This window comes from Sceloporus undulatus, chromosome 2 (genome assembly GCF_019175285.1).
Source record: "Sceloporus undulatus isolate JIND9_A2432 ecotype Alabama chromosome 2, SceUnd_v1.1, whole genome shotgun sequence".
Lineage (NCBI taxonomy): Eukaryota > Metazoa > Chordata > Lepidosauria > Squamata > Phrynosomatidae > Sceloporus > Sceloporus undulatus.
This window is the reverse complement of record NC_056523.1, coordinates 143645467-143673160: the sequence shown is the minus strand read 5'-3', so window position 1 is coordinate 143673160 and position 27694 is coordinate 143645467. Positions and strand designations below refer to the sequence as shown.

The window sequence follows — 27694 nt, the reverse complement described above, 5'->3', positions numbered from 1 at the left end:
GCCTGTCTTCATGAAGAGAACATGCAAAAGGTTAGATGAGAGTTGTTGCAACATTAATTGCTGTAACAACCATTTATGGGATTGGAAAATAATTTAACACAAGTAAGAATGTCTCACTCTAAAACAGTCATGCTCCTCTAACAATCCATTCAGAATCTTCACTATTTTAATTATTAATTCACAGACTGGAATCACAGACAGGAAATCTGTGGGTCCTAGAAATAGGATCTAGGGCATCAAAATTAGGATGGCTTTGCATTTCCCCTCACCTTTGCCACTCCATTAATGTGAGAAATCTGCATGCAATTAATTGTTCTTGAAATATGTCACATATTTAATTCCAAGGTAGCCCTCTTACTCCCCTTTGCACTTCCCCCTTATTGTCTTCTTATCTTTTAGTTCAGCCCTCTTTTCTTCCACTGAGGCAGATTTTTAAATTTTTTATTGTTCTTGGAACTATAAACCTGTACACTGCCATGAAATGAGAACATGCTGGTGTGTTGAAACACACAAATGCTCTAATCAACTGCTTCTTGTTAGGGAAGACCAGCAAAATTAAATGTATTCTGGAGCCTTTTGTACTGTCCAGTTGCTGTAGGTATTCCTGGTTCGTTTGGAACTTTTAATAGGAAAATTCTTTAATAAAGCTGCCATAAAAATTATCACTAGAGACTTATACCTTCACCAAGCAATTCTGATTCGTAGAAGATTTCTGGATCTTTCATTTCGTTATTCTCTGATATGGCTGTTCAACTTTGCCAGGTTACTTTCTGTTTGTTTCCAGCTATTTTGTATGACAGAAACACACCAGTTAAATTTTTTCATTCACCCATCCACAGTAGATTGTCAGCTATCTGCCATGGTGGTCCTTGGCACCTTTCCCCTGCTTAAGTTTACAAAGTTTCTTAAAATGACAAATTCTGTCTCCTTTAACAACCTCTACATTGAAATCAACCACATTCACTTGATTGGTGCTAAATGAGCAACTGCTTTTTTTATCTGCTAGAGTACAGTACTGGCGTGACAAGTTGAGGTTTGGCAGCAGAATATGTAAGCATATTTCTTCCTCTCTTTCTCTGTCTGCCCCCCCCCCCCCCCCGCCATTCAATGCACTTGCTAAAGGTGACAATTTGAAATCTTCAAACTTAATGTCAGATCACTTTGCCCCCTCTCTCACCTGTTCAGGCCTTTTAATTGGCTAAATGTTCTATTTTCTGATTTGAAATTTATTTTTTTTATTATGCAAATTAAAATGACATTGAAAGATTCTCAATTACATATCATATCTTTACAACAATAAGGAATAAGGAGATTTAAAAAAGATAAATCATTACTCATAAATGTCAGTAAAAGCGGACCAAATATCCAATTGTGAGTCCCTTTGTAAATTACATTGTTGCATCACTCTTTCAAATATTGCAAGTGTTGTTAAATCTTTTATCCATTGGGTCACAGGCGAGGATGTATTTTTTTCCCTAATACTGGAATATCAGCCTTTTAGCTGTCGAGAGGGCAGGAAAAAGAGCCATTTCTCTCAGACTGAGCCAATCTGCACTGCAGAAGTAATGCAGTTTAACATCTCTTTAACTGGCATGGCTCAATGCTATGGAATTCTAGGTTTTGTAGGGTTTTTTGTAGCCTTCTCTGTTTTCTCTGGTACCACAACAAACTACAAATCCCAGAATTCCATGGGCTGGAACCATGGCAGTTGAAGTCTTGTCAAACTGCATTATTTCTGCAGTGCAGATGCAGCCTATGAGTTAAGTTCCAAGACATGGGTGAGTAGGATGTTTTGATGAAGGTGACTTAAAAGTTTTTGAAATCCTGCTTGCCAAATCAGCAAGAAGGCTTCCTTGAAAAATCCATTTAAATATCCTTTTTGAAATTTCTGTGCTGTATGTGATTGTTTCAAAAACCTGGGATAAGGTGAAACCAGCCCAGGCAGCCCAAAAGTGGGCAGCATGAACTGAGATGTTAGTGACCACACTTCAAGTGTCTCAGTAGTCAAGGGTTTTTGATATGAGCCCCCTTGTTTCTTTTCCCCAGAGTTCCAGGGCTCTAACTTCTGCTTTTTAAGGAGAGCTGTGTGTTTTGGTATGTTTCCTTTGCTTTATTAAAATGTGAAACATCACTGAAGTTGATGTTTATAGTACTAAAACATCTATACTTTTTGGCACTGAGGATTTATTTCTCCAGTTAAGCAGTTTTCTTGAAAAACAGAATGACTGGAGAAGCTTAATGCTGATATATGGGGAAGTGATAGTAAATGGATGGTATTCAAGGAGCTGGGGTGTGGTCTTCATAAATGAGTCTGGGACAGTAGACCTTCTTATATCCAGATGTGCCTCAGCAGGTTTAAAGCTTAAGGAAGCTGGGAGTGGGAGGAAGGAGTCCTGTGTAGTTAGTTTTGCAGAGCCAAAATAGTATTAGAGGTTCATAGTAACAGAGCCCTTTAAAACAGTACCCATATCTGCTCCCCAGCTCACATTTCACTGTATTTTTTTATTTTTTTATTTATTTTTCGGTGATGATATATTACAATACTGCATTATATTACACAATGTTACAACAGATTACATCTTGTTTCTTATAAATAAAATTTCTCTATCTTTACATTCCTCTGTTTCCTATATTTCACATTTTAGTACAAGGATGGGTAATCTATTTTTACTGCTCCCAGTGATTCTTTGTACTGTACTACAAATGTGTGGCCCACATTCAGCAACAATAGGCCATTAATTAATTATAAATATGTGCACCAGCCTGCCAGTCCCAAGTGCAGAGATTTGCTGTTAGATATGTTTGTCAGTAAACATAGAGGATCATGCTCCTAAACAGCCCCACCTTCCATTTGAAGTAGTTGGCTGGCATGTCCACACCCCACTAGAGCTGCTCAACAGAGCCCTGCTAACCTGTGAATACACCTAGCCTTTGTTCTCTGGCAGAATCACGTGGACAGAACCTGAAAATTACCCTGCTTTTACTTCAAATGCCAGTGTTGTCTGGCATTTTGCTGGAGTACTGGGAATGCACCCAAATTCACAACTTTCCTTCCCAAGTGAGTCATCACCACCCAGGATGAGAGACAGACTGCACCAACTGTTCCTGGAATAAAACCCAAGAAAAACAGCTGGTGCACAGGCAACATCCTATCGTCTAGAAGGGGGCAGGCATTAACCTGCACTCTATTCAGGAGCATCAAACAGGAAGGACCTCTGATAGAGCAAAATCTTCCTTATTCCTCCCACCAAAGGCTTCCTCCTTTTCTCCCCCCCCCCCCCCATCACCTCGTTATTACTTTTTAGGCTGTAGCATCTGCCCTTTCCCTGTTTAGATTGGCTGATCATGGATGATATTTTCCTCTCCATCATTAGAATTCATCTATTTGTAGTCTTTCCCCTGCTCCCCAGTCCTTTTATTTTTGCCTTGAGTCAGTGTATTTAGGCTCTGTGCTATAATGACTTCTGCTTGGATAGCCTTTCCCTGCCACTGAAGATCTGAGAGCTTGGCAGAGCCTGAAGGGGGGCTTTCTTTTCTGGCAAGAAATGCGTACGGACGTTGCTCCAGCTTTCATGTCCTTGGCAACTCTCTTATTGTTGGATGCCCTTTTTATTGGCTGCTAGTACTAATCAAGCTGTTTTGCCTAAGCCCCTGTCTTGCTGGGAGGTGTAGTTGTGCATTTTGTTATCAGAGCTGTCTCTACAGGAGCTTTGTGAGGGCCAGTGCTGATGAGGTGGGGAACTCTGCATTTACCTTCTCAAGTATTCCCCATCTGAGCAGTAAATACATGAATGTTAGAGTGGAATATGTAATTGGTGGAGTGCTGCTTTGGAGGCTTAGTATGACTAATGTAGGAACTGGAACTGAAAGTTCCCCCAAGGGCCCTTGTACTGGATAGGTAAGAAAACACTGGCTTTGTTGAATGGGATGCTCTGCCATTCTTAATATTTCAAACACATCTGATCAAACATGTGGAATCATCAAGTACTACATGTTATCTCACAGGTAAAATATGCCTATTGGAATGAATGGACTATACCTTGAAATAATGTGATCTTCAGGTCTGGTCCTGGGATTGGACATTTCTGCAGTGCCATTACATGAGCCAAGGCACAGAAATGGCTAACCCAGTCCTTCTTCAACCTGGTGCCTTTCAAGTATTTTCTAGTGATTTCTGTTCTCTGGCATATCTATAGAGTTAAGGAAGCCTGTGCGTTCAATCTTGGCTTACACTGGAGGAGAATATAGTGGTGTCAGTTGTTTCTGAAATGGGAATAATAAGACTAGGCACAACGGTATGAGTAAGGGCTCTAGAAGCCAATATGGACATTATCATGATAGTTTTATATGAACATTATCGCAAGAGTCCATGGCTTGGAAAATGTGTTCGTTTTTACTATAATCTCCAGAATTCTCCAGCAGTCATGCTGGCTGGTGCATTTTGCAAGTTGGTAGTCCAAAATGTATCCTTTTCAAGATCTGTAGAACATAGCAGTATTTCTATGTAGAATATAGCAGTTGGAAACTAACCTTAGAATCCATGCTTTCATTTATGGCCCTCATAATTGCAGGAGGATGAAATGAGAACTAAACTGCAGAAGATCTGTGCAGGATTCCATTAGCTGATGGACAGGAATGAGGGTGAGGTACCGGCCAAAGTGGAGAAGGCTGCTTTAAATGTCATCTGCTACTATGTGGTGGAATGTCATCTAGATGAACTGCTGCTTCAATCATCATCATCATCATCATCATCATCATCATCATCATCATCTCCCCTCTGCCTGCATATCTTACTTGGACAGATCTGTAATATGGTGATGGAACACCCTTGCCTAACATCCCCTACAAATGACATTATTCCATGTCCTTCTTCCCTTAATGGGTCTACACATCTCTTTCTACTAAAGTTATTCTAAGCCTTCATAAAATGACTTACTCATATTCGTATACATTTCATATTCTTCATATACATAAACATTTATTTACAGTCTTCTGTACTACTAAAAGGTTCTGGCGATGCAGATTCCTTTACACTTTAATTCTTGTCAGAAGCACAATATGTCATCTGCCTCCAGCAATTGTCTCTATTTCCACTAGGATCTCTGTCTGTTTTCTGGATCCAGCAAAAGCAAGACCACTTGTTCATTACAGAAAGCTGAATATAAGATCTTTATTTCAGTTAAGAGATTTAATGCTGAAAGATTTTTTAAAAATTAACTTGAGGGATCAATTCTATGCATGCTTACCTGACCATAGCCCCTCAAAGTAAAAGACTCAAAAGTAAAAATGCAGAGGATGTGCTGGTATGTTGCTATAGGATTGCAGTGACTTCAGAATGTTAACAGTATTTTTCACACACACACCCAAAAAAGTAAAAGGAAGCTAGCAGTATTGTGTATGTGTGCACGCACACAGAGCATGTGACTGAAAATGTGTGTTGCTGGTGCTGAATTGTTTACAGAAGTTGAAAACATACTTACAGATGGATTTTAAGAAGAAAAATATGGAGTTAATTTTTGAAAAATCTAGCAATGTAGCCCTACTGAATTAAGAAATTTGTAAATGTGGTTCTCAGAGTGATTTGCAATTGTTGTTGTTGTTGTTATTCTTTATTTATATAGTGCTGTAGATTTGCACAGCGCTGTACATAAAAACAATAAATATAAAAGAGTAAACCTGCCTTGGCATACAATCTAAGAAATAATAGGATAATACATATAAAATATATAGCAATACAGGAAATGGTTCAATAAAATAGGCAACAAAAAAGAACATCAAATAGTAAATGATAATAACCCAATGCCTGGGAATGCTTCTCTGAACAGGATGGTCTTCAACTCTGTTGTGAAGCTGATTAAAGAAGTGATGGCCCTTGCTTGTGGGGGAAGAAGGTTCCAGGAGTGAGGGGCAGCAAGTAAAAGGTGGCGAATCCTAGATAGGGCAGAGAAAATCCTGGGCTGGGACAGCCGACCTTGACTACCAGAACGGAGGGCCAGAGTGGGAAGGTGAGGAGAAAGAAGGTCTGATAAATAAGGAGGGGGCAGTCCATGGAGGGCTTTAAACGTCGACAGCAGAAGCTTATACTGAATACGGAAAGGGAGGGGGAGCCAGTGAAGGGATGCCAACAAAGAAGAGATATGGTCAGAGAGGTGGGCGGATGTGATAATGCATGCAGCTGAATGCTGGACAGAAATTAAAGGACGGAGGTGAGAAAGAGGAAACTCAGCCAGGAGGACGTTACAGTAATCAAGTCGTGAGATCACTAGGGCATGGACCAGGATCTTGGCAGTAGAGGCGGAGAGATAAGGTCGGATTTTGGCAATATTGTATAAAAAGAATCTGCAAGCCTTGGCTGTGGTCTGGATCTGAGGGATACACGACAGAGAAGAATCAAAGATAAAACCAAGACTACAGGCTTGCTGGACTGGTTGAATAGAAATGTTGTCCACAGAGACAGAAAAGGAGTGTTGAAGGGTGGGCTTAGGAGGAAAGACAAGAAGCTCCATCTTGGACATGTTGAGCTTCAAACGCTGATGGCACATCCACTGCGAGACAGCTGTGAGACAAGACGAAACTTGCTGTTCAAGCCTTAGAGAAAGGTCAGAGGTGGAAAGATACAACTGAGTGTCATCGGCGTACAGATGGTAGGAAAAACCAAAAGAGCTAATGAATTTACCTAAGGACAACATATATACTTGAAATAAGCTCATCAACAATACATGTTATCATAAATAAGCAAAAACATTTACTTGGTTTTTCTTTCTGCCTGAGATTTTGCTGCCTGGCTAGTCATCCTGATGAAGAATTCTTTGAAGCCCCAAAGTTGGTGCATTCTTAGGATGAAGTAAAGTGATCCCATAGATCCTATCATTGTGTCTTTTTATCCCTTTGGGAACAACACAGCAATGGCTGTAAACCAAACTTCTTTATTCTTAGGATACAACAAACTCATCCCATTCTTTTGAGTGCAAGCAAAAAAGAATAACTGTATCATGAGGTTGAGTGGATCAGGGTCTTTTGAGTTATTTTGTTTTTCCCTCAGATGGAGACAGCTCACTGTCTTTGGATGAAGGAATATCTCTGTCATAGTAACTGGCATAACAGGGTCCTAGATTTCTAAAGAGTTCTGTGGACAAGTGCCAGAATTACAGGGCTCTTTTTTGGCAGAAAGGTGGGATACAGGCTTATTAAACAAACAAATTACCCATGCTTCTTCCCCCTTAGAAATTTGAAAAGGTATCTAGAAAACAACACTGTTAAACCTGATAGCCACAGGGAAGTTAGGAGGGAGACTCAAACTATAGGCTCAAAGCCAGAAAAACAAATGTTGTCAACTTGTCCGCTTTAGAAAGAAGGGGCTGCATGTGAAGCAAGCAGTAGCTGTGTGTGTGTGTTATTTACAGGAGGGCAAATGTGCAGACTGGCAGCAACATGGAGTTTTTGGAACCCATAAAGACTTCAAGGCATTGCTTTGATATTTTGTTATTGCTGTTTGTGCTGGCTTCACTCTCCCCATGTCCCATGAATTATTTTAAAGTGTTCTCGAGGGCAGAACTGATCAACTGCAGGCTTCTTTGCTGCAGTGCTCCAGCCAAAGGGTCCTGCAGCTCCAGATGTTTGTGTTTTTTTCTGAGGTCACTGGCCCTTTTGGAGATGCTTTTCTCCCGCTTCTCCCACCTCCACTTCAAGAATGCACACTGGCATTATTCAGTTCAGGGATTTAGAGATGGCCAGTTGACAAAACTCTGAAATGTGTGTATGGAAGCAGCAACGAGTGGAGGTAAGGACCCCAAAGTCTGGAAAAGGCACAAGCCAGCTGTGGTCCCATCTTCAAAGGAAATGAAGAGGCCCCACATGCTTCCATCTGACTATATACCCCTATTGTATTTTAATATTCTCTAAGTGTTGCCAAAAAACTATCCCCAGTCTATCACTAAGGGTGAAAAATGCAACCGCACTAAGTATTTGTTTCCGAGCATAGTGGACTCGTTCATATTCTTTTCTGTCTGATATCTTTGCTGTAAGCCAGCGGTAGGAAACCTACGGCCCGCGGGCCAGATGCGGCCCGGCAAGGCCTTGGGACTGGCCCCAGCCTGGTCCTGCCGCCGATTGCCGCCGGAGCCTTTGGCCTCTTGCGTGAGGGTGTGGGGCCTTTGGCCTATCAGGAGGAGGCGGGCAAGGGGGGTCAAGCGGCGGGCAAGGGGGGCAGTTGTCTATAGAAGCCTCAGAAACATGCATTTATATTAACCTTTTTTTTAAAATCAGCAAATTTTTTTGCGTGTCCTCCATTAAAAAAAAAGTGTCCTCCATTTGAAAATTTTGTCCTACATTTCTTTCGGTTTATTTATTTAATTAATTTTTAAAATTATTTATTTATTTATTTTTTGGCTTCGGCCCCCCAGTTGTCTGAGGGACAGCAACCCGGCCCCCGGCTCAAAAAGGTTGCCTATCCCTGCTGTAAGCAGAACTGATTGTGACTCCAGGCTGACAAAGACTTAATGATATGAAGGCTTCTGCTCTATTGGTAATGCAGGGGCAAACTTGGTAGCAACAGTGATAGGCAGGTAGGAGCAAAATAGAATATTTCTGGACAGGATTTTCATTCACATGTTTCCATTAGCAGGCACAATGACAGGTACATGGTTCAGCTGAGAGATAATGGGAACCTGGCCACAATTTTCTGTTATATCTGAACCAAGACTTTTTTAATTGGTAAGGGAGAGAATGGCAGGTTCTTTGGTCAAGGGGATTGCTGTATCTGTGCATGTAGCAAAGTTTTCACCTGTTTCCTGTCTGAAATGCTTTTAGCACAGATAATTAGGGGCATGAATCCTAATGCACTAATATGTGCTGTCCATACAATGTAATACTGAAATTGGGATAAGAAAATGGGCCTGTGGCCTAAAGTGATCCAGGAAATCCAGACCATGCCAGTCACTTTCAGTACTAATACTATTACTACTCAGTGGTCAAAACTCATTGTATTTTGTTTTGTGAGCAAATGTTCCACTTTCTAACTTTATCTGATAAAGGTAACAGACTTTAAAGTCTCTCTCTTCCAGCTGCCTCAGGCTTCCTCTGTGTTTGATCAGAGGCTTCTCATCTTGGGAAGCTTTGTTCTTGGGTATTAAATGAGCCAAGGCCATTTAGGCAATGTCCCTTTGACCGTGTCTCTCGTGTTTATATCCGTTCCGGAGATGGTCTTTGCCTCTTGTCAGAGAAGCTTTTGATCCACTAGCTTCCCGATTAAATTTTCCAAGTGCTGGTTTCCATGTTTGGTGAAAGGGTGGTGGGGGTAGCTGTGTGGTATTTCATGGTAGTGGCTTGGATTTCTGCATTCATGTCCATGTCCCCTTTGAAGCACTCATTTACTTACTAATCTTTAAACCTCTAACAGGGGAGCTGTGGCACTCTAATCATTTCAGCTCATGTAACGGAAAGAATGCTTCCCCCTTTAGCAGCTGCAAGTCCCCTCTTCTGCCCATCCTTGCAAATACAGCAGCCTCTTCCTGATCCCAGGGCCTCTGAACAAATGTAGCAAGCTAATACTGTACTACATTCAGTTGCAAGCTTTCGTAGCATCCTTTTGTGGCACTAGTGTGCACTAATGTTGGGAGTGTGCCTGGTGGTTAGGGAAGAAAATTTCTAAGTGAAATATTGCTTCAGCTAGTTACCACCATTTATATCAGCGGGGGTGGGGTGGGGGAGATCATTATGATTGGATTGGGTAGTCCTTGTGATCTCTTCTATGATTCTGTGATTGTAACTTGAGTCCTCCATGGACAGAACATAAAGCTTATCTAGAAGGCATAATTTTTTTTAACTTTTTTCATTCTCATAATTGCAATTACTCTATCTCAGTCTTTTTTGTTTTTGTTTTTGTTTAACCTACAGTATTAATTGAGACTCCTTTATCCAAAATGCTTGGGACCAGAAGTGTTTTGAATTTTGGATTTTTTTTCAGATTTTGGAATATTTGTATTTACATAATGAGATACCCTGGAGATGGGACAGGTTTAAAAATTAAATTAATTCATGTTTCGTATATACCTTACACATATAGCCTGAAGGTAATTTATATACATTATCTTTTAAATATTTTTTCTGCATGGAACAAAGGTTGTGTACATTGACCCATCAGAAAGCAAAGGTGTCATTATCTCAGCCACCCATTTGGACAATTTTGGGTTTTGGAGTATTTTGAATTTTGGAATTCCAGATAAGGGATATTCAACCTGCAATATGATTTCAGATGTGACAGGATAAGTCTCCATCACTTGGTTCTTTCATGACATAAGACAGAGCTCTCCAACAGTTGGTTCATGTCTGAAGCAAGCCTCAATTCAGCTATAGTAGCATTCTATATGAAATGCTATCTGAAATGCTTGAAATTTCCTTGAAAAATGGCACAATATTAGTGTTGTTGTTACGTACTCTGGAACTGTTGTGGCAAGCACAGAGTTGTCAGACCATATGTAATCCATAGTCAGAAGGCTCTTTTTGATTGATTATTCTTTGAGCCTATCATATACCTGAAAGTTTGTAATGGATAACACTTTTTAAAAAAAAACCAAGCAGATAGTTAAAATAGTTAGATAATAATAATAATAATAATAATAATTGTTTTATTTATATACCGCTATTCCAAAGATCATAGCGGTGAACAGCAAGTAAGCTAATTTGCCCCCAACAGTCTGGGTACTCATTTTAGCGACCTCGGAAGGATGCAAGCCTGAGTCGAGCTTGGGCCCTTTTGCTGGTCTTGAACTCGCAACCTTGTGGTTTCGAGTGAATGGCTGCAGTACAGGCATTTACCCACTGCGCCACCAGGGCTCCAATGATGAACAGAAAGGGCTCCTGCACCTTCAACAGATGCTCAGATGAGGGAATTTCAGTAGGGGTACTTTGCATGACTCAGCAAGGTACCCCCATGAAATTCCCTCTTCTGCACAACTATTAAAAGATGCAGGAGTTCTCCCCTCTTTTGTCTTTTTCTACTATATTTGTTTCTCAAAGTATTCAGCTGCTTCAAACCTTCAGGTACAGAAGAGACTCAAAATGAATCACAGGCCTGTTACAGACTGCCAAAATAAAGCTGTTTCGGGTCTCTTTGGAGGTATGCTATTTAAATGATGCATGGGTCCTAAGAGTCCGGAGGTCGCGCCAAAGCCACACTCCATTCCTAAGCACTGGAGGGCAGCTTTGGTGCAGCTTCCGGATTCTTAGGGTGCATGCATCATTTAAACAGCATACCTCCAAAGAGACCCGAAGCAGCTTTATTTTGGCAGTCTGCAACAGGCCATAGAATCATAGAGCTGGAAGAGACTGCAAGGGCCATCCAGTCCAACCCCCTACCATGCAGGAAATCTAAATCAAAGCATCCCTGACAGATGGCCATCCAGCCTCTGTTTAAAGACCTCTAAGGAAGGAGACTCCACTACACTCCGAGGGAGTTTGTTCCACTGTCGAACAGCCCTTACTGTCAGGATATTCCTCCTAATGTTGAGATGGAATCTCTTTTCCTGGATCTTGCATCCATTGCTCCGGGTCCTAGTTTCTGCAGCAGCAGAAAACAAGCTTGCTCCCTCCTCAAAAATGCTGCCACCTCCCAGAAAAACAAAACAAAAAGATGCCACCCTTATCTATTTGCTTTATAAATTTTGGAAATAATTTGCTAATTTCCACAATTACTAAGTTTGTATTTGCTTTGTTTTTTCTTGGGTTTTAAAAAAATATTTAAGCTTATTTTTAGACTTTTAAAAAAAACTTTAAATTTTGAGACTTGTCGTAATGTAACAAAACTCCCACTTTTCCATTTTGTAGTTTGTAAGCCAGCATGGCATAATGGTTTGAACACTGGACTATGACACTAGAGATCAGGGTTTGATTCCCTGCTCATCCATGAAACCCACTGGGTAACCTTGGGCAAGTCACACACTCTCAGCCTCAGGGGAAGGCAATTGCAAACCTTCTCTGAACAAATTTTGCCAAGAAAACACCATTCATTATAGGTTCGCCTTAGGGTTGCCATAAGTCAGAAACAACTTGTGGTACACAACAACAACAGTTTGAGTCTCCTGTTTACCTTAAATGTTAAGCATTCTAGACACCATTCTTTGTTTCTCAGCCTATACTGTGGTATTCTTATCAACGCTTGCTAGCAGTCATATTGAATTTAGTGGAGCTTTCTTCTGATGACCATCCATAGAATTATACCACTGAATAATGTTTTTCAGATGTTGCTGTTTAGGAACCGGTTTTCTTTTTCCCTGGACTAAAAGGTAGTCACACACCTTGCAACTGTGCAGGATAGCACAGTTAGTCTTGCCTTGTGACATCCTTCCAATTTAACCAGTATATCAGGTCTCAGAAAGAGGATCATGCATTTAATATAATAATATTTATTTACTTATACCCCACTCTTCAACCAAAAGGCTATCAGAACAGCTTACAAATTGTTAATTAGACGTTTCCCTACCCTCAGGCTTACAATCTAAGGAGACAAGACATAAAAGGAGAAGGGAATGGCAGTGGGGAAGGGGAAAAGTCCAGCAGATCTTCTCTCCCTCTGATGCCTAGACCATGGCAGATGGACTGGAGGGAGGGCCCTTCTTCTTACTCTGATTAGGCCTAATGGAGCTGACCTGCCCTTCTCTCCTTCTGGATGATGGTGGATGGAGGGAGGGCTCTTCTTTTCAGGCAAGGCCTGATGCAGCTGGCTTGCCTTTCTCTCCCCCTGGATGATGCATTTTGAATAGTATTTATTATTATGATTATTATTATTATTAACCTTTATTTATATAGCGCTGTAAATTTACACAGCGCTGTACATACAATCTTTTAGTTAGACGGTCCCTGCCCTCAGGCTTACAATCTAAGAAGACACAACACAAAAGGAGAAGGGAGTGGTGGTGGTGGGGGGGAATGGGATCAGGTCCAGCAGTTCTTCTCCACCTCCGAGGCCTGGACGAAGGCAGATGGACTGGAGGAGGGGCTTGGCTTCTTAATGGATGCTTAAAAGGAGGCTTCCTGGATCAGAGAGGGGCTCACCTCTGGGAATGCTTCTCTAAACAATATAGTCTTTAACTCAGTTTTGAAACTGGGTAGAGAAGTGATGAGGTGTGCATGTGGGGGAAGAAGGTTCCAGGAGTAAGGGGCAGCAAGCGAGAAGGGACGAATTCGGGAGGGGGCAGTGGTAGTCCTACACTTTGACAGGAGACCTTGACTACCAGAGCGGAGGGTGCGAGTAGGACTGTAAGGAGAAAGAAGGTCAGATAAGTAAGGAGGGGCCAACCCATGGAGGGCTTTAAAAGTCAATAATAAAAGCTTGTACCGGATGCGGAAGGGGAAGGGGAGCCAATGAAGGGAGGATAAAAAAGGAGAAACATGGTCAAAGCGGCGAGCGGATGTGACAATACGGGCAGCTGAATACTGGACAGAGATTAAAGGATGGAGGTGTGAAAGAGGAAGCCCTGTCAGAAGGAGGTTACAATAATCTAGTTGCGAAACCAGAGTCTTGGCAGTAGAGGCTGAGAGGACTGGACGGATCTTGGCAATGTTGTGGAGAAAGAATCTACAGGCCTTGGCGGTGGCCTGGATCTGGGGAATAAATGATAGTGAAGAGTCAAAAATGAAGCCAAGACTGCGGGTTTGATGAACCGGTTGAATAGAAGTGTCGTCGACAGAAAAGGAATAGTGAAGGGTGGGTTTAGGGTGGGTGCGTGCAAGCACCCACGGGGAGGAAGGGACGGGTGGGCTGCCTCCTCCTCTTCTCCCCGGGGCTGCCAGGCAACCGTGGGGAGAAGGGGACGGGACTGCAAGCCCCAGCGGGCTTTGCAACCGGAAGTCCCTCCCCCTTTCCCTCAGCAGCCTCCTTAATTGGTTGGGAGGCTGGGAAGGGGCGGGACTTCCGGCCACAAAGCCCACTGGGGTTTGTAGGTGGCCGAAAGTCCCGCCCCTTCCCAGCCTCTCAACCGATCAGGGAGGCCGCAGACGGGACTTTCGTCCCCAAAGGGAGTCGCGACCCAACAAAGGTTGGAAACCGCTGCTCTAAGACAGTAATGGAAGACCTTGAACTTCTCCTTCTAACTTTTATTTTGGCCTTTGAAACAGCTTCTAGTTTGTTTTGTTGTATTGTTGTTTGTTGGTGGAATAGCCAAGTTTGGTCTTATTTAATGCTTGTATATTGTCTTGATTGATCTTCTATGATAAAATTACTTTATTTAAAAGAAAAGAAAGAAAAGATAATAATGCTAGGAAAGGTAGAAATCAGTTAAAAGAAAGGAAGACTGCACACCAGATCGCTAGCCTCATGATCCTGAACCTGCAGGACCTAAGGAGAGCAGTAGAGTATAGGTGGGTCTTAGCAAGATCTCATTCACAAGGTCACCATGAGTTCAGGTCGATCTGAAGGCAGTTAACAACAACAAAAATCTCTTGCAGAAATGCCCACAGTAACATTGCAATAGGTAGCTTGATTCCATGCCTTGGTTTATAAGCTTCCAAAGGCACCTGGCTGCCTGCTATTTCAAAAAGAGCCTTGAATGGGCTGCACCCCCAGTTTGATCCAGCAAAGTCAAGTTAATTTCTTTTGTTGTCAATTTGCTGTTCCATTCAGAGGAGAGAGAGGGGAAAGCTGTCACGCTGTGATGATAAAGCTATCTCAAATTCTTCCTCTTTAACCAAGCCAATACACTAGATCTTTTTAGCTTCCACTTTTGCAGCTTTTCACATCTGGCTTCTCCATCCTTTGCCTCCTTAATCAGGTAAGCTATTCTTTATTGAAGTATTTATTTCCCACCCTATATACTTCTCAAGGTAAAGGTAGTCTGTTGACATGAACATCTAGTAATAACCGACTCTAGGGGGTGGTGCTCATCTCCATTACTAAGCTAAAGAGCCAGTGTTGTCCGAAGACAAATCTGGTGGTCATGTGGCCAGCATGACTGCACCGAATGCTGTTACCTTCTCATCAGAGTGGTACATATTTATCTACTTGCATTTGCATATTTTCAGATTGCTAGGTTGGCAGAAGCTGGGACTAGTTACAGGAGTTCATCCCATCATGCAGCACTTGGGCTTTTACCACTAAGCCACCGCATCCCTACTTTTCAGGGTAGGAGAGGGATAAATAATTGTTTCAAACAGGCCCCAAATGTTTGTTTTATTTCGATGTCACCTTTCTCTCAGAAAGTGACCCTAGGTGGCTCACAGATAAAATCAGTTAAAATCTTTACAATAAAAAATTAAAAACAATTAAAACAATCTTGCTGAACAATATAAAATAATTCACAGATACTCATTTATATTTGAATACAGCTTGAGAGAGTCAATTCCTATTGGTAGCAGGATTGCTCCTAGTTTTTCACAAATGGGGTTGGGGTGCACTCTGCTGGACCAGACTCAGCTCAAGTGTCAAAAAATACAAGTTGCTATATTATGCACCATCTGTTATTTCTGAAATCTATTTTGATGCTGCTTGTTCTTTAACTTGGGCTTTGATTTTAGAACTTTTGAAATGTTTTTATAAAATCAAGACTCATGCTATTACTTGAAAATATAAGGTACATGCAAATGTGATCTTCAAATGTTCTAGAGGATTCTTCATCTTATATGCACTGTCCTGAAAAGGAGCAAGGCCAGGCATTCAAAAGCCAAAGGAATCCACCGCAGAGAGGCAGTAGCAAGTGACTTACAACTTGGAAACAGCTGCTACCAGAGGATATTCCATTTTTCATTTAATATTATGTCTGATGGAATAAGAATGAAAATGATATAATGATGTGATCCAGCAATGCTGTGCGTAGCAATGTTAAGGATGTGCAGAATTTATTGGCAAGGTGGATTGGGAGCATGGGGGAGCAAAAGTGGAAGAAAGGTGGTTTATCTGTACATTTCTAAACTAGAAATGTGTTCCAAAGCCTGCATCTGGAGAAAGATGTCCTGACCCAGAAGACCAAAACTGTCTTACATGTCTATTAAGTTTTCTTTCACAGATTTTATGGTGGGCTAGAGGATTTATGGGACCTACTGAGCAATTTGTTTTTCCTTACCTTGACTATTACTAATATGTTATCTTTGTGATTTCAGGGAAGTATATACTGTATAGAAAAGAGGCACATTAAAAAAGCATGTGTTAGTCTGAAAGAAAAGGGGTGAGCGGTGGATAAACTCTTGTGAGGAGAACTTTTATTGGCCAGATTGTAGAAATCAGAAAGGCAGGATGAGGATAGGGTTTTTTTGGGGGGGGGGTAGGCTTTGAGGAGGAAGCTGAATTTTGTGTGCTCACAAGCTGCTATCTCATTCTTTTAAGTCTCTTCCAATTAAAGTTGCTTTGGACTGATGTCTTGCCAATGGTGGGAACTGGTTGGGGAGGAGGAGCTCGATGGACTTATTTGTCAACTTGTGAGTAAGAATAGGATAGCAGCTCTTATCAGGACATGGTCCCTGTGTGTGTGTCACAGAGTTTGTGCTGCATGTTTCTGTCTCATTCTTGGACTGTGTTCCTCTCCTCTGTCTCTCCCTCTTTCTTTGTGCCTCACTCACAGGCCCTGCCATGAATTTTCTCTGACCCCTTGGGGCCATTCCCACATGAAGCTTTGATGTGTGTGCCCAGAGCTTGATTGACAAGGAAGTTTTAGTGGCAGCAACTGGAGGAATGGAGAGAAAAGGGCAGGGCTTTGAACTAAAGGGCTTTGAGCTCTGAGATGCTGTGCTTAGTTATCTCCTTCAGAATGTTAATTATTCATCACGATAATTGGGCAGGAGAGGAAAAAAGAGAGGAGGTTATTAAAAAATTCCAACACTAACACACTACAAAAACCTCATTTTCCAACTTTATGGCTAGCGTGAAAAGGATAGTGTGTAAAGAGGTGGGGAGGGTTCCTTTTTAAAAAAAAATCCATTCCCTACATAGTAGGATCCCTTCAGATGAAGGCAGTGGAGACATCAAAGCTTTCGTAAGGTTTCTCGGGGGTTTTAACTGTGCCTGGTACTTTTTTAATTAAAAAGTTTAGGGAGAGCCGCCTTTGTGACTGGCTTCTGATGGAGCTGGCAACTTTGAGTCCCATTGCTTGAAAAAGGAAGTATTTTAAAGAGGCTAATAAAATTTTACCCCTGCTGTTAGGATATTGAGCTGGCACCATGAAAGACCTGATTGGTAGAATCTAAGAGGTGAATCTAGGTGCTGCTATATTGGAGTGGGGTGAGGTTGTATTTTCTTTTCCTGGGATCTAAATGTAGTCTGCCACTTGGTGTGCATATATGCCCATTCTCTCAGTCTCTATAACTGTTATCTGCCCATTTCAAGTCTATAGGGAATAGGTCAGTAAGGTTTGCTCTTTAATGTTCAAATATTTACTGTTACATTTGGATCACTTCCAGTCTTTTGATGTTACACATCATTCATTCCAATAAAAGGAAGCAGTAGTATTTGCCCTGCAAGGAGTTATAATATATCCTTTTCTGCTCTATTCCAGCAGTCTGGCATCATACCTAAAGCAAAAGGTTCTCCTTTGAGTACATTGATGGTGGAGCTACATGGAAAGGATAAAATTATGTGTTTTGTTATTGTTTCAGTGTGGATTGCTTTCTACTGTGTTGAATTTCATTTGTTCATGAATCACTCTGTTGATGCAATTTTTTTTTAGCAAAATGCTGTTGGATTTCCACTTTGGTAGTAAGAAGTTGGGTTTGGCTGTTATGTAGCAGTGAAATCCAGGGAACAATCTGTCATTTTGCAAATGGATTGGCTAAAAAAATAAAAAAGCTGGAGTAATTTTTTTTGCCTGCTGTCACCCACTATTTAGTTTGATGATATTCTTTGGAAGCTTTGGGTGTCACCATTCTGAATAACTTGGCATCATCCTCAAGTCTGGCAAATTTGGTGTTCACACCTGACTCCAGAATATTTAAGATTTTATTTATGTCATGTATCTTTTTCCAAACATAAATCCTTTCTAAGACAGTGTGCAGTCAAATTAAGAACACTGGGAGGATGGATCATCTTATTCAATTACTGCTGATTTTTATTTAATATGGATGGATTTTATCATAAGCCTTTTTGAAACCAAGTGTAAACCATTAAACTATCTACCGGATTATCTATATCTATATGTCTGCTGACCTTCTTTTACAGTTCCAAATTTTCATTGGAGCAAGTTTTCCTTATATAAGATGTATGCTGTTCTTTCTCCAAACTTTATTCTCAAGAAAGAATTTTAAGTTATTTTACTGTCCTCACTCCCAAGCTCTTTTTAAAAATAGGTAGAGTTCTGGTTACTTTGCAGGACTCTTCTATCAAAACCAGTATCAGTAACAGTTTCTTATACTTGTGAACAGATTGGGAGATTGACACTTGTGTTTTTTAAGACCTCACAAATATATTCCAACCAGTTCCAGAAAGTTAAATTTAAAAAATAAATAAAAATAAAACTTTTATTTATATTCCGCTTATTTGTAAGAAACAATCAAAGCGGCTTCCAACAATTAAAATAATACAGATGTACAGAGTTAACAATAATACAATTTGTCAATTAATCCTAGGATTTCATCATATCTAATCCTTCTACTCCTTTCTCATCTCAAGGTTCAACCGCCTTTCTGTCTGGTTTCTTGCTTTCGACAATGAAAAGCACTTTTTAAGCTTCAGCAGTATAGTCAGTTATGGAGGGCATGTGTTTTTTATCACTTCATGTGTGTTTTGCAGGGGTTTATATTCCTTTTCATTTGTATTTGGGCAAGACCTTTTAAAATAGGCTTCCCTGTCTTTCCTTGGCTCCACCGTCTCCTTGGACTTGATACCTTTCCTAATATATGGTATACGTTCTCTCTGAAATGGTAATAACTATGGTTTTACTCTCCAGCTGTGCAAAACACATTTACCCTTTCTCCACAGTTTTTCAGTTTTCCTTATTTTTGTATATGTTGATTTTATGTACTGTATTGTTATATATTTTAGTATGCTATAGCAAATAATCATATAATTACATGCTGTTAGCCACCATGAGCATTTTCACCATCAAGTAGAGAGATTAATTGAATTAATTAATGTTAACTTGATCACTGTTTTTCTGACAAATTTCTCTTGAAGTAAAATGTGGCTGTACAGTATTGGACTTTCTGCATAGTTTTTCATTTACGTTTATGTTGAATTTGATTGTTTCACACCAGATTTTAGGAATAAGCCCAAGATCTCCTCCTATCTAGTCAGTTTCCATGATCAGCATTCCTGGTTGTTAATTGTATCTAGAAATTTTCTTTGTCAGAAAAGTGACCAGTGGAACAACTTATTTATCAAAAGCACCATAGAAGACAGATCTAAAAAAGAAATGTTTTATTGAAAGGGGCTTTGTCGCCAGTATGGAGGCTTGACTTGATATTCTTGAGCAGCAATGTGTTGACAAGCAAAAGTGTCCTACTTTTTCTTGTTGTTGTTGTTAACTGCTGTCGAGTCCACCCTGACTTATGGCAACTCTGTGGATGAAACATCTCCAATCCCCACTCTGCTCTACTTAGATCCTGGAGATTCAGGCCCATGAGCTCCATGATTGAGTTTAGCCATCTACCATGAGTTCTTGTTCTTCTTCTACTACCTTCTAGCTTTCCTTTTTTTTCCTAATAAATAATTCGTTCTCATGATACAGCCAAAATATGACAACCTCAGTTTCATCATCTTGGCTTCCTGGGAGATTTCAAGCTTGTTTTTGACCATCCACAGTATCATCATTACTCTTCTCCAGCACCGCATCTCAAATGTGTTTATTTTCATCATTACTCTTCTCCAGCACCACATCTCAAATGTGTTTATTTTCTTCCCATTTGCTTTCGTTGCTATCCAGCTCTAGCATCCATACATAGTGATGGGGAGTACAATGGCCTGGACGATTCTAACTTTGGTGCTCAGTTGTATAGCTTTATACTTTAGGAATTTGCCAAGTTCTTTCATGGCTGCCATCCCCATTCCTAGTCTTCTTATTTCTTGACTCAGTCTATTCCAGTGATGGAGAACCTTTTACAGACCGAGTGCCCAAACTGCAACCCGGACCCCACTTATTTATTACAAAGTGCCACATCCCTCTGGCTTTCTAGTAAGAAACTCTGGCAAACTCTGTGCTAGGGCAACAGCATGTGTGCCCACAGAGAGGGCTCTGAGTGCCACCTCTGGCACGTGTGCCATAGGTTCGCCATCACTGGATTCTGATCAGTGTTTGACCCAAGGTACAGTACAGGAAATCTTTAACTATTTTGATTTCCTCATTTTCTAGGTTGAATTTGTGTATATCCTCCATGGTCCTTATTTTTGTTTTCTTTATGTTCAGCAGTAAGCCTGCCTTTGCACTTTCTTCTTTGACCTTGCTAATTATTCCAGGTCTATGATGTTTTCCGCTAGTAGTGTCATTCGTGTATCTTAGATTGTAGATGTTCCTTCCTAGTATCTTCACTCCTCCTCCTTCTGAGTCTAAACCTGCTCTTTGTATGATATTTTCTGTGACAAATTGAACAAGCAGGGATATAAAATTCATCATTGCCTGACCCCTTTACCAATTGGGAACTATGTTCTGTTCTAACAGTAGCCTCTTGTTTTAAGTACAGATTTCTCATCAGGACTATCAAATGTACTGGCCCTCCCATATTATAAGAGTGTTTCATAGCTTTTTATGGTCTATGTGGTCAAAGTCATTGCTGTAGTCCCTAACGTACATGCTGATTTTTTTCTGGAATTCTTTGGTGCACTCCATTAACCATCATATGTTTGCAGTATGGTCCCTAGTGCCTCTTCCTTTCCCAAATCCTGCTTGTATCTCTATGATTTCTCTCTCTCAACATGGTGGAAAATTAATGCTATGGTCCTATAGTTGCTGCAGTCTTTTACGTCTCCCTCTTGTGGATGGGGATGTACAGTATATTGATTGTTTCCAGTCTGTTAGCCACCATTTTGTTTTCCATGTTTGTTGGCATATTTTAGTTAATGCTAAAGTTGATTCTGTCTATATGGATTGTAGCAATTCAACTGGAATGTCACCTGTTCCTGGTGAAATGCGCTTTCCAATTTTTCCTTTTGCAGATTCCACCTTGCTTTCTAGAATTTGCAGTACATCTTTGTATGGTACTTCATTCCATGTATCATTCAGTTTTTCATCTCACTTATATAGCTCTTCTATGTATTGCTTCCATTGTCGTTTTATTTCTTCTTGAGCTTGTAGTATGTTCTTCTTTTGATCATAGATCATCCTTGCCCTTATCTTGAACTTTCTTTTGTGTTCTCAGACCTTTTGAAAGAGTTCTCTCATTCTACCTTTTTGTTATTGTCTACTATTTCTCTGCATTGATTATTATAGTAGTGTTTCTTGTCCTTGCGCATTAGTCATTGGACAGTGGCATTTATGGTTTTGGTTTGTTCCTGTTTCCCTTTTCTCTAGTTTCTTCTTCCCTTTGCTGCTGGAAGCTTGTGCTATAAAAGATAGCTTCTCTCTTCAGTGCTTCTGTATTGCCCTGCTGATTAGAAAAGATGTATTTCCTCAGCAATCTAAGATATGCAGATGACACCATACTAATAGCGGAAAACAGCATGAACTTGGAACAGTTACTAAGAAAGGCCAAGGAAGAAAATACAAAGGCATGCAGAACATAAAGGAAACAAAAATAGTGACCACAGAGGATCTAAATTCAACCTTAACAATGAGGAAATCAAAATAGTTAAATATTTCCCATACCTTGGATCAAGCATTGATCAGAAAGGAGACTGTAGTCAAGAAATAAGAAGAAGGCTAGGAATGGGAAGGACAATGATGAAAGAAGTGGACAAGATTCTAAAGATATAAAACAGCAGTAAAGTCAGAATCATCCAATCCATTGTATTCCCTATCACCATGTATGAATGCGAGAGCTGGACAGTGAAAAAAGTAGATAAAAAGAAAATCAGCTCTGTTGAGATGTAATGCTGGAGAATACCATGGACAGCCAAAAAGACAAACAAATGGATCCTTGAACAGATCAAGCCTGAAGTCTCCCTAGAAGCCAAGATGATTAAATTGAGACTGTTGTACTTTGGTCACATCATGAGAAGACATGACTCATTAGAAAAGACAGGTCTTATCCACAGGGTTGCCATGAGTTGAGGTCAATTCATAGGCAGCTAACAACAACAATTTTCAACTCTTCCTGTGTTTCCTTCTAACCCTGGAATTTTTCCTATTACAGGCTAACCTCATCCCTGCTGCTATTGTGTACTTTGGATCTGAGAAGCACAATGGTGAGTAGCTAGCTTCTCTGGTTTCTTTTCAGAAGAGTTTTCATAGCCGCTGTACAAGCATCAAAAGAAGCAATGTTCCTGGTGTCAATTCTAGTGTCTAAGACAGCTAGCCCTAGATCTACTTATTTGGAATAAATTAGCAGACAGTTGATGGCCCAGGAATTTTAGATTATGCCATGAAATTCTACTCTTTCAACTTGACATACAGACAGTTGATATACAACCAGTTTAGAATGACTATAAGGAATATAGCTGCTGTAGTTTAAGATGAAATAAGTGGAAATATTACTTCTGTTCATCAACAACTCCATTTAAAAGATAGGCTTGATGACACACACGCATACACAAAATATTCCAACTTGCTTGGTAAGAACAGTTGAAAAGATTTGGTGAAGAGCTGTGCCTCCCATGGGCTGTGTTTTGTTCAGCTCTTAGTCTATCAAGGCTTTAATTCTTGGTTATTGTTTGTATCCGTCCACCCATCCATCTCTTACTTTATTTATATCCTGCCTTTCTCCCAGGCTGTTCAAAATGCAGAAAATAGAATTAAAAATATGTAGTTAAAAACATACAAAATTAAACTTAAAATTAAAACCATATTAAATAACAACAAAATTAAAACCAATTAAAATCTTACTTTAAAATATATTAAAAACAGTGCAGAACCATAGAAGTCCTATTTGTTAAAGTCAGTTTCCAAAGGCTTATTAGAAAAGAAAGGTCTTAACCTACCACCAAAAGAACAACAAAGAAGGAGCCTTCCTAACTACCATAGGCCGTTCCAAAATGTGGAAGCAGACACAGAGAAGGTCTTCTCCCATGTTTCCATCAGCTGTACCTGTGAGGAAGGTGAGATACAGAGAAATGCTTCCCCGCAGATCTTAAAGCTCAGGCAGGCTTATATGGGAAGATACAGTCCTTCAGATGGCTTGGACCTGAGCTGTGTAGGGCTTTATAAGTCAAAACCAGCACTTTCAGTTGTGTCTGGAAAAAAACTGGCAGCCAATGGAGCCATGTCTGGAGTTAAATCTGAGAGATAAAATCTCTCAGATAAGGGCCAACTTAGACACCGATATTAGTACAGGAACGACAAGAGGGGCGTCCGGCGACTCCATTCATGAGGGAATTTTGGATCAGTTTCAGTCTACAAGTACCAATGACGTAGACAAGTTGCTTGGTGATCGAGAGGGCAGTTGCTAACCAACTCCAAGCAGTCTTGGATGAAACCAATTATCTTGAGCCATTTCAAACTGGCCTCAGGTCAGGATACAGAGTGGAGACTGCCATGGTTGCGTTGGTCAATGATCACCATCTGGGCATTGACAGGGAAAGTGTGGTGCTCTTGGACCTCTCAGTAGCCTTCAGTACCATTGACCATGGTATCCTTCTGGAATGCCTGAGAGGGTTAGGAATCGGGGGCTCTGCTTTCCAGTGGCTCCATTCCTACCTCTCGGGTAGGTTCCAGATGGTGATCCTGGGAGGCAGTTGCTCTTGTAAAAGAGAGCTAATACCTGGCATGCCTCAGGGTGCCATTCTGTCTCCCATGCTGTTTAACATTTACATGAAGCCTCTGGGTGAGATCATCTGGAGACATGGGGCAGGATGTTATGTCTCAGACTGCTTCAGTGACCAAGGATGGCACCTCCCACCTGAATGACTATCTGAGGTCAGTAACTGGATGAGGGAAAATAGTCTTGACCTGAATCCAAACAAAACGCATGTCCTTGCTATAGGTAGCCCTACTCCGGGCACGGAGATATGTTCACCAGTCCTGAACAGGGTCACGCTTCCCCTAAAGAACTGTGTTCGCAGCTTTGGGGTGCTCCTGGACTCGTCACTCCAGCTGACATCTCAGATAGATGTGATGGCCAGGAGTGCCTGTTATCAGCTTCGGCTGATACACCAGCTGCGACCCTACCTGGAACTGGGGGACCTAGAAACAGTGGTATATGCACTGGTAACCTCTCGTCTTGATTTCTGCAACACGCTCTATATGGGGCTACCCTTGTGTCACATTCAGAAACTTCAACTGGTCCAAAATATGGCAGCCAGATTGATGGTAGGAATATCTAGATTTGACTGCATTACACCAATTTTGAAAACTTTACATTGGCTGCCTGTTAGCTTCCGTGCACAGTACAAGGTGTTGGTTATTACCTATAAAGCCCTACATGGCTTGGGTCCAGTTTACTTGAGAGAATGCCTCTTCCCATATAATCCTTCCTGCACACTCAGGTCCTCTGGGAAGAACCTGCTGCAGCCAAACAAAACTAGATTGATGGCGACTTCCCAGAGGATCTTTTCAGCTGCCGCTCCAAAAATTTGGAATGACCTGCCATATTACATCTCCTGACGCTTTCAAAAAGGCGATAAAAACAGATCTTTTCCAGCAGGCCTTTCCAGACTGACCTCCTAATACAATAGAACTATTTACTCGCCCAAACTAGTTCTCCCGCCCCAATACTGCTACTGCGACTTAATTTGTATTTAATTAATTGTTACAGTGGATATATGTTTTTGTTGTTTTAATTTTATATGTGAAGGAGGGAGGGTTGGGGGAGTAAAGGGAATGTTTTTGTTATTTACTTATATATTTGTATTTGGTTTGCTGTTACCACCTCGATCCGCAATAAGGGAGCGTCAGGATACAAATAAATATTATTATTTATTATTATTATGTTAGCTAACATAAGTAAGACTCTTAGGCCTGTTACAGACTGCCAAAATAAAGCTGCTTCGGATCTCTTTGGAGGTATGCTATTTAAATGATGCATGGATCCTAAGAGTCCGGAGGTCACGCCAAAGCCACACTCCACTCCTAAGCACTGGAGTGCAGCTTTGGTACAGCTTCCGGATTCTTCGGATGCATGCATCATTTAAACAGCATACCTCCAAAGAGACCCAAATCAGCTTTATTTTGGCAGTCTGTAACAGGCCATAGTGATGAAAAATAGGTTGATATCTTTTTAACTGGATCAGAGACACCTGGTACAAGAATACAGAAGCTTTTGCACTAAGTTTTTTATTTAAAATTCAGGGTTGTTGTTTTTTTAAGTAGAAAAAGTACCCTTACTGTTCATATCTAGTTGAGACCAAACAATTATATAACAGACATTAATAAAACTCATATAGATATTTACAATTGCTTCCAGCCACAATTCACTTTCAGGCTGAGGACAAGTGTTTGTGTGATACATACTGTTATAGTTAACTGCAACAGCCAGTCAAACCACCATAGCTGAGGAGGCTTTATTTGTCTACAGGGGAGATCAGAGTAGAATTGTGCTGCATGTTGAAGATAAAATCTAACAGTATTGAATGGTGCAGTTTATTAGAAAATAGCCAACGGTATAAAATCCTCAAGCGAAATGATAAGAAAATTGTATACATGCAGGGTGAGACTCTCATCTCTGTTTGTCTGGCAGGTCTGTTTTTGTTAGTTTTATAATCTTCACTCTGCCAGTACACAAAGTGGACTCTGGATGAACCGTTGTGAGTTTTAAAGCCTATAGTATCAGAAGTTTAGATAATTCTTTCACATCTTAGGAAAAATGGTCTGCAAGGGATTAATCTTGCTTGAAGAGTCATTGGTTTCATAAAAAGAACAGAGGTGACTTTGGAGGCTTCATTGTTTTGAAGCACTTTGTTAAAGGTATCCTATGAGGATAATTGTTAGTTTATTTATCAAACATGAACTCTTGTGTGTTTATAGATTATTTTCTGAGACTGGATCTGCTGGAATCTGCAGTGTCCCCTTCTGAAGCTGACATTCTAGTAGCCAGGTAAGCAGACATAATTCTTTTTGAAGTTACGGAGGAGATTGTCTTCCATGGTGAAGAATCTGCTGGCAGTTGCCAAATCTTGCTTGCACATGTGAAGCTTTGTATATCCTAACTGAATGATGAAGGCCAACCATAAGACCCAGTCTCATAGGAATTGAAAAGTATTTTGTTAATATCAAACCCATAGTTCTTTAGCTTTAGCAATGAAACTCAAAATATGATGCAGTGGGGTGTATCATCCTGACATAGAGATAGATCAATACAAACATCTACATATTTACAGTATCTTTTTCCCCAGGCGCTTGTCTAAATCAAGACAAGATCACAACCTGTACTTAATTCCCCACCCGAGCCACATGAAGCCGGTGAGAATGTACTACCAAGGCACTCAGAGACAGCAACAGTGCTTGAAGCTCCCCAACTGTGATGACCACTTAAATTCCCACCACCATGGCCCGTTACAGATGGGCCTGAAAATACAGACTGGGTCCATATTAGGGTTAGAAAGGGGCGTCACTTCCTGACGCCCTCAACCCTAGTACGGACCCAGTCTGTACAAAATGGTGGCGGCCGTTCCACACGGCTGCTGCCATTACAATGTCACGACGGCGTGGACGTGATGTCTTTGCGCTGTGCAAGGGCACCTAGAGCGCCCTTTCCACGGTGCAAGAAGGAGCTACAAAACGGAGCACCTTCTGGGGTTTGCGTCGCTGGGCGCAGCCTTTACATGGCTGCACCCAGCGACGCAGAGGTTTCTCCTCCTCCCTGCCGTCGCCGGGTGTCCTTGGGGCTTGAAGCCCCAAGGACACCCCTTTCCAGGCCGTGGGGAAGCAGCCTTTTGCCGCTTCCCCACGGCCTGCAAAGCGGCGGATCGGGGCCTCGGAGGCTGCCGGTCTGGCAGCTGAGGCCCCGATACAGCGGGGAAAGGAGCGGGTGCAGACCGCCCCAAATGGGCGGTCTGTAACCCGCCTAAGTTTCTTTGAGGACAGCACTCTGGGCCTTTTTATCTCACTGCTGTCATATAAATGTCATGAGCACTTGTATTTGTTTGAATTTGTAGTAGCATAGTAAGTATTCAAGTGTCAAATAAGCCTCTATTTGAAAGAGGAATAAAACTTTATTTACCAAAAGGTTTAAACAATATTTTGCTTATTGAGATGGTATATATATATTTGTTATTTTCAGATATTGTATATTTTTTAGTTTTATTCAGTTACAGATTTAGTTAACTTCCCAACACTCTGTCCTGCAATTCACAAACTTATATCCAGGACCCTCACACCGTCTTTATCTTTAGGTTTCTTCCCTAAACCTACCCCAGCCACCAAGACTACCGATATCCCACAGGATATTATACTTTTACACATATTACACCTTCTTATACTGGTCAAAGACCGAATAAACTATATTACATTACATTACACTACAGCAGGGGTAGGCAACCTTTTTGAGCCGGGGGCCGGGTTGCTGTCCCTCAGGCGACTGGGGGGCCGAAGCCGGGGGTGGAGCTTCAACCCTCCAGGGCGGGGAAATGTGCCGGGGGTGGAGCTTCCACCCTCCGGGGCGGGGCTGCGTGCCGGGGGGTGGAGCTTCCACCCTCCAGGGGCGGGGCTGCATGCCGGGGGCGGAGCTTCCACCCTCCGGGGGGCCAGGCCTCCCC

The 27694-nt window shown here is 41.2% G+C and overlaps 1 protein-coding gene across 3 annotated transcripts in view; it reads left to right on the top strand.

Moving 5' to 3' along the window:
- The window catches only part of ASPSCR1 (ASPSCR1 tether for SLC2A4, UBX domain containing), a 138205-nt gene that overhangs the window by 107132 nt on the left and 3379 nt on the right, over positions 1-27694 (top strand). For 2 of the 3 annotated variants that reach the window (XM_042449345.1, XM_042449348.1), the window contains 2 exons: positions 22201-22252; positions 25965-26034. In XM_042449345.1, the coding sequence (XP_042305279.1) occupies positions 22201-22252; positions 25965-26034 (122 nt within the window). Of the gene's footprint in view, positions 1-4571; positions 5676-22200; positions 22253-25964; positions 26035-27694 lie in introns of those variants that run through there. The other variant, XM_042449346.1, reaches the window with a different exon arrangement.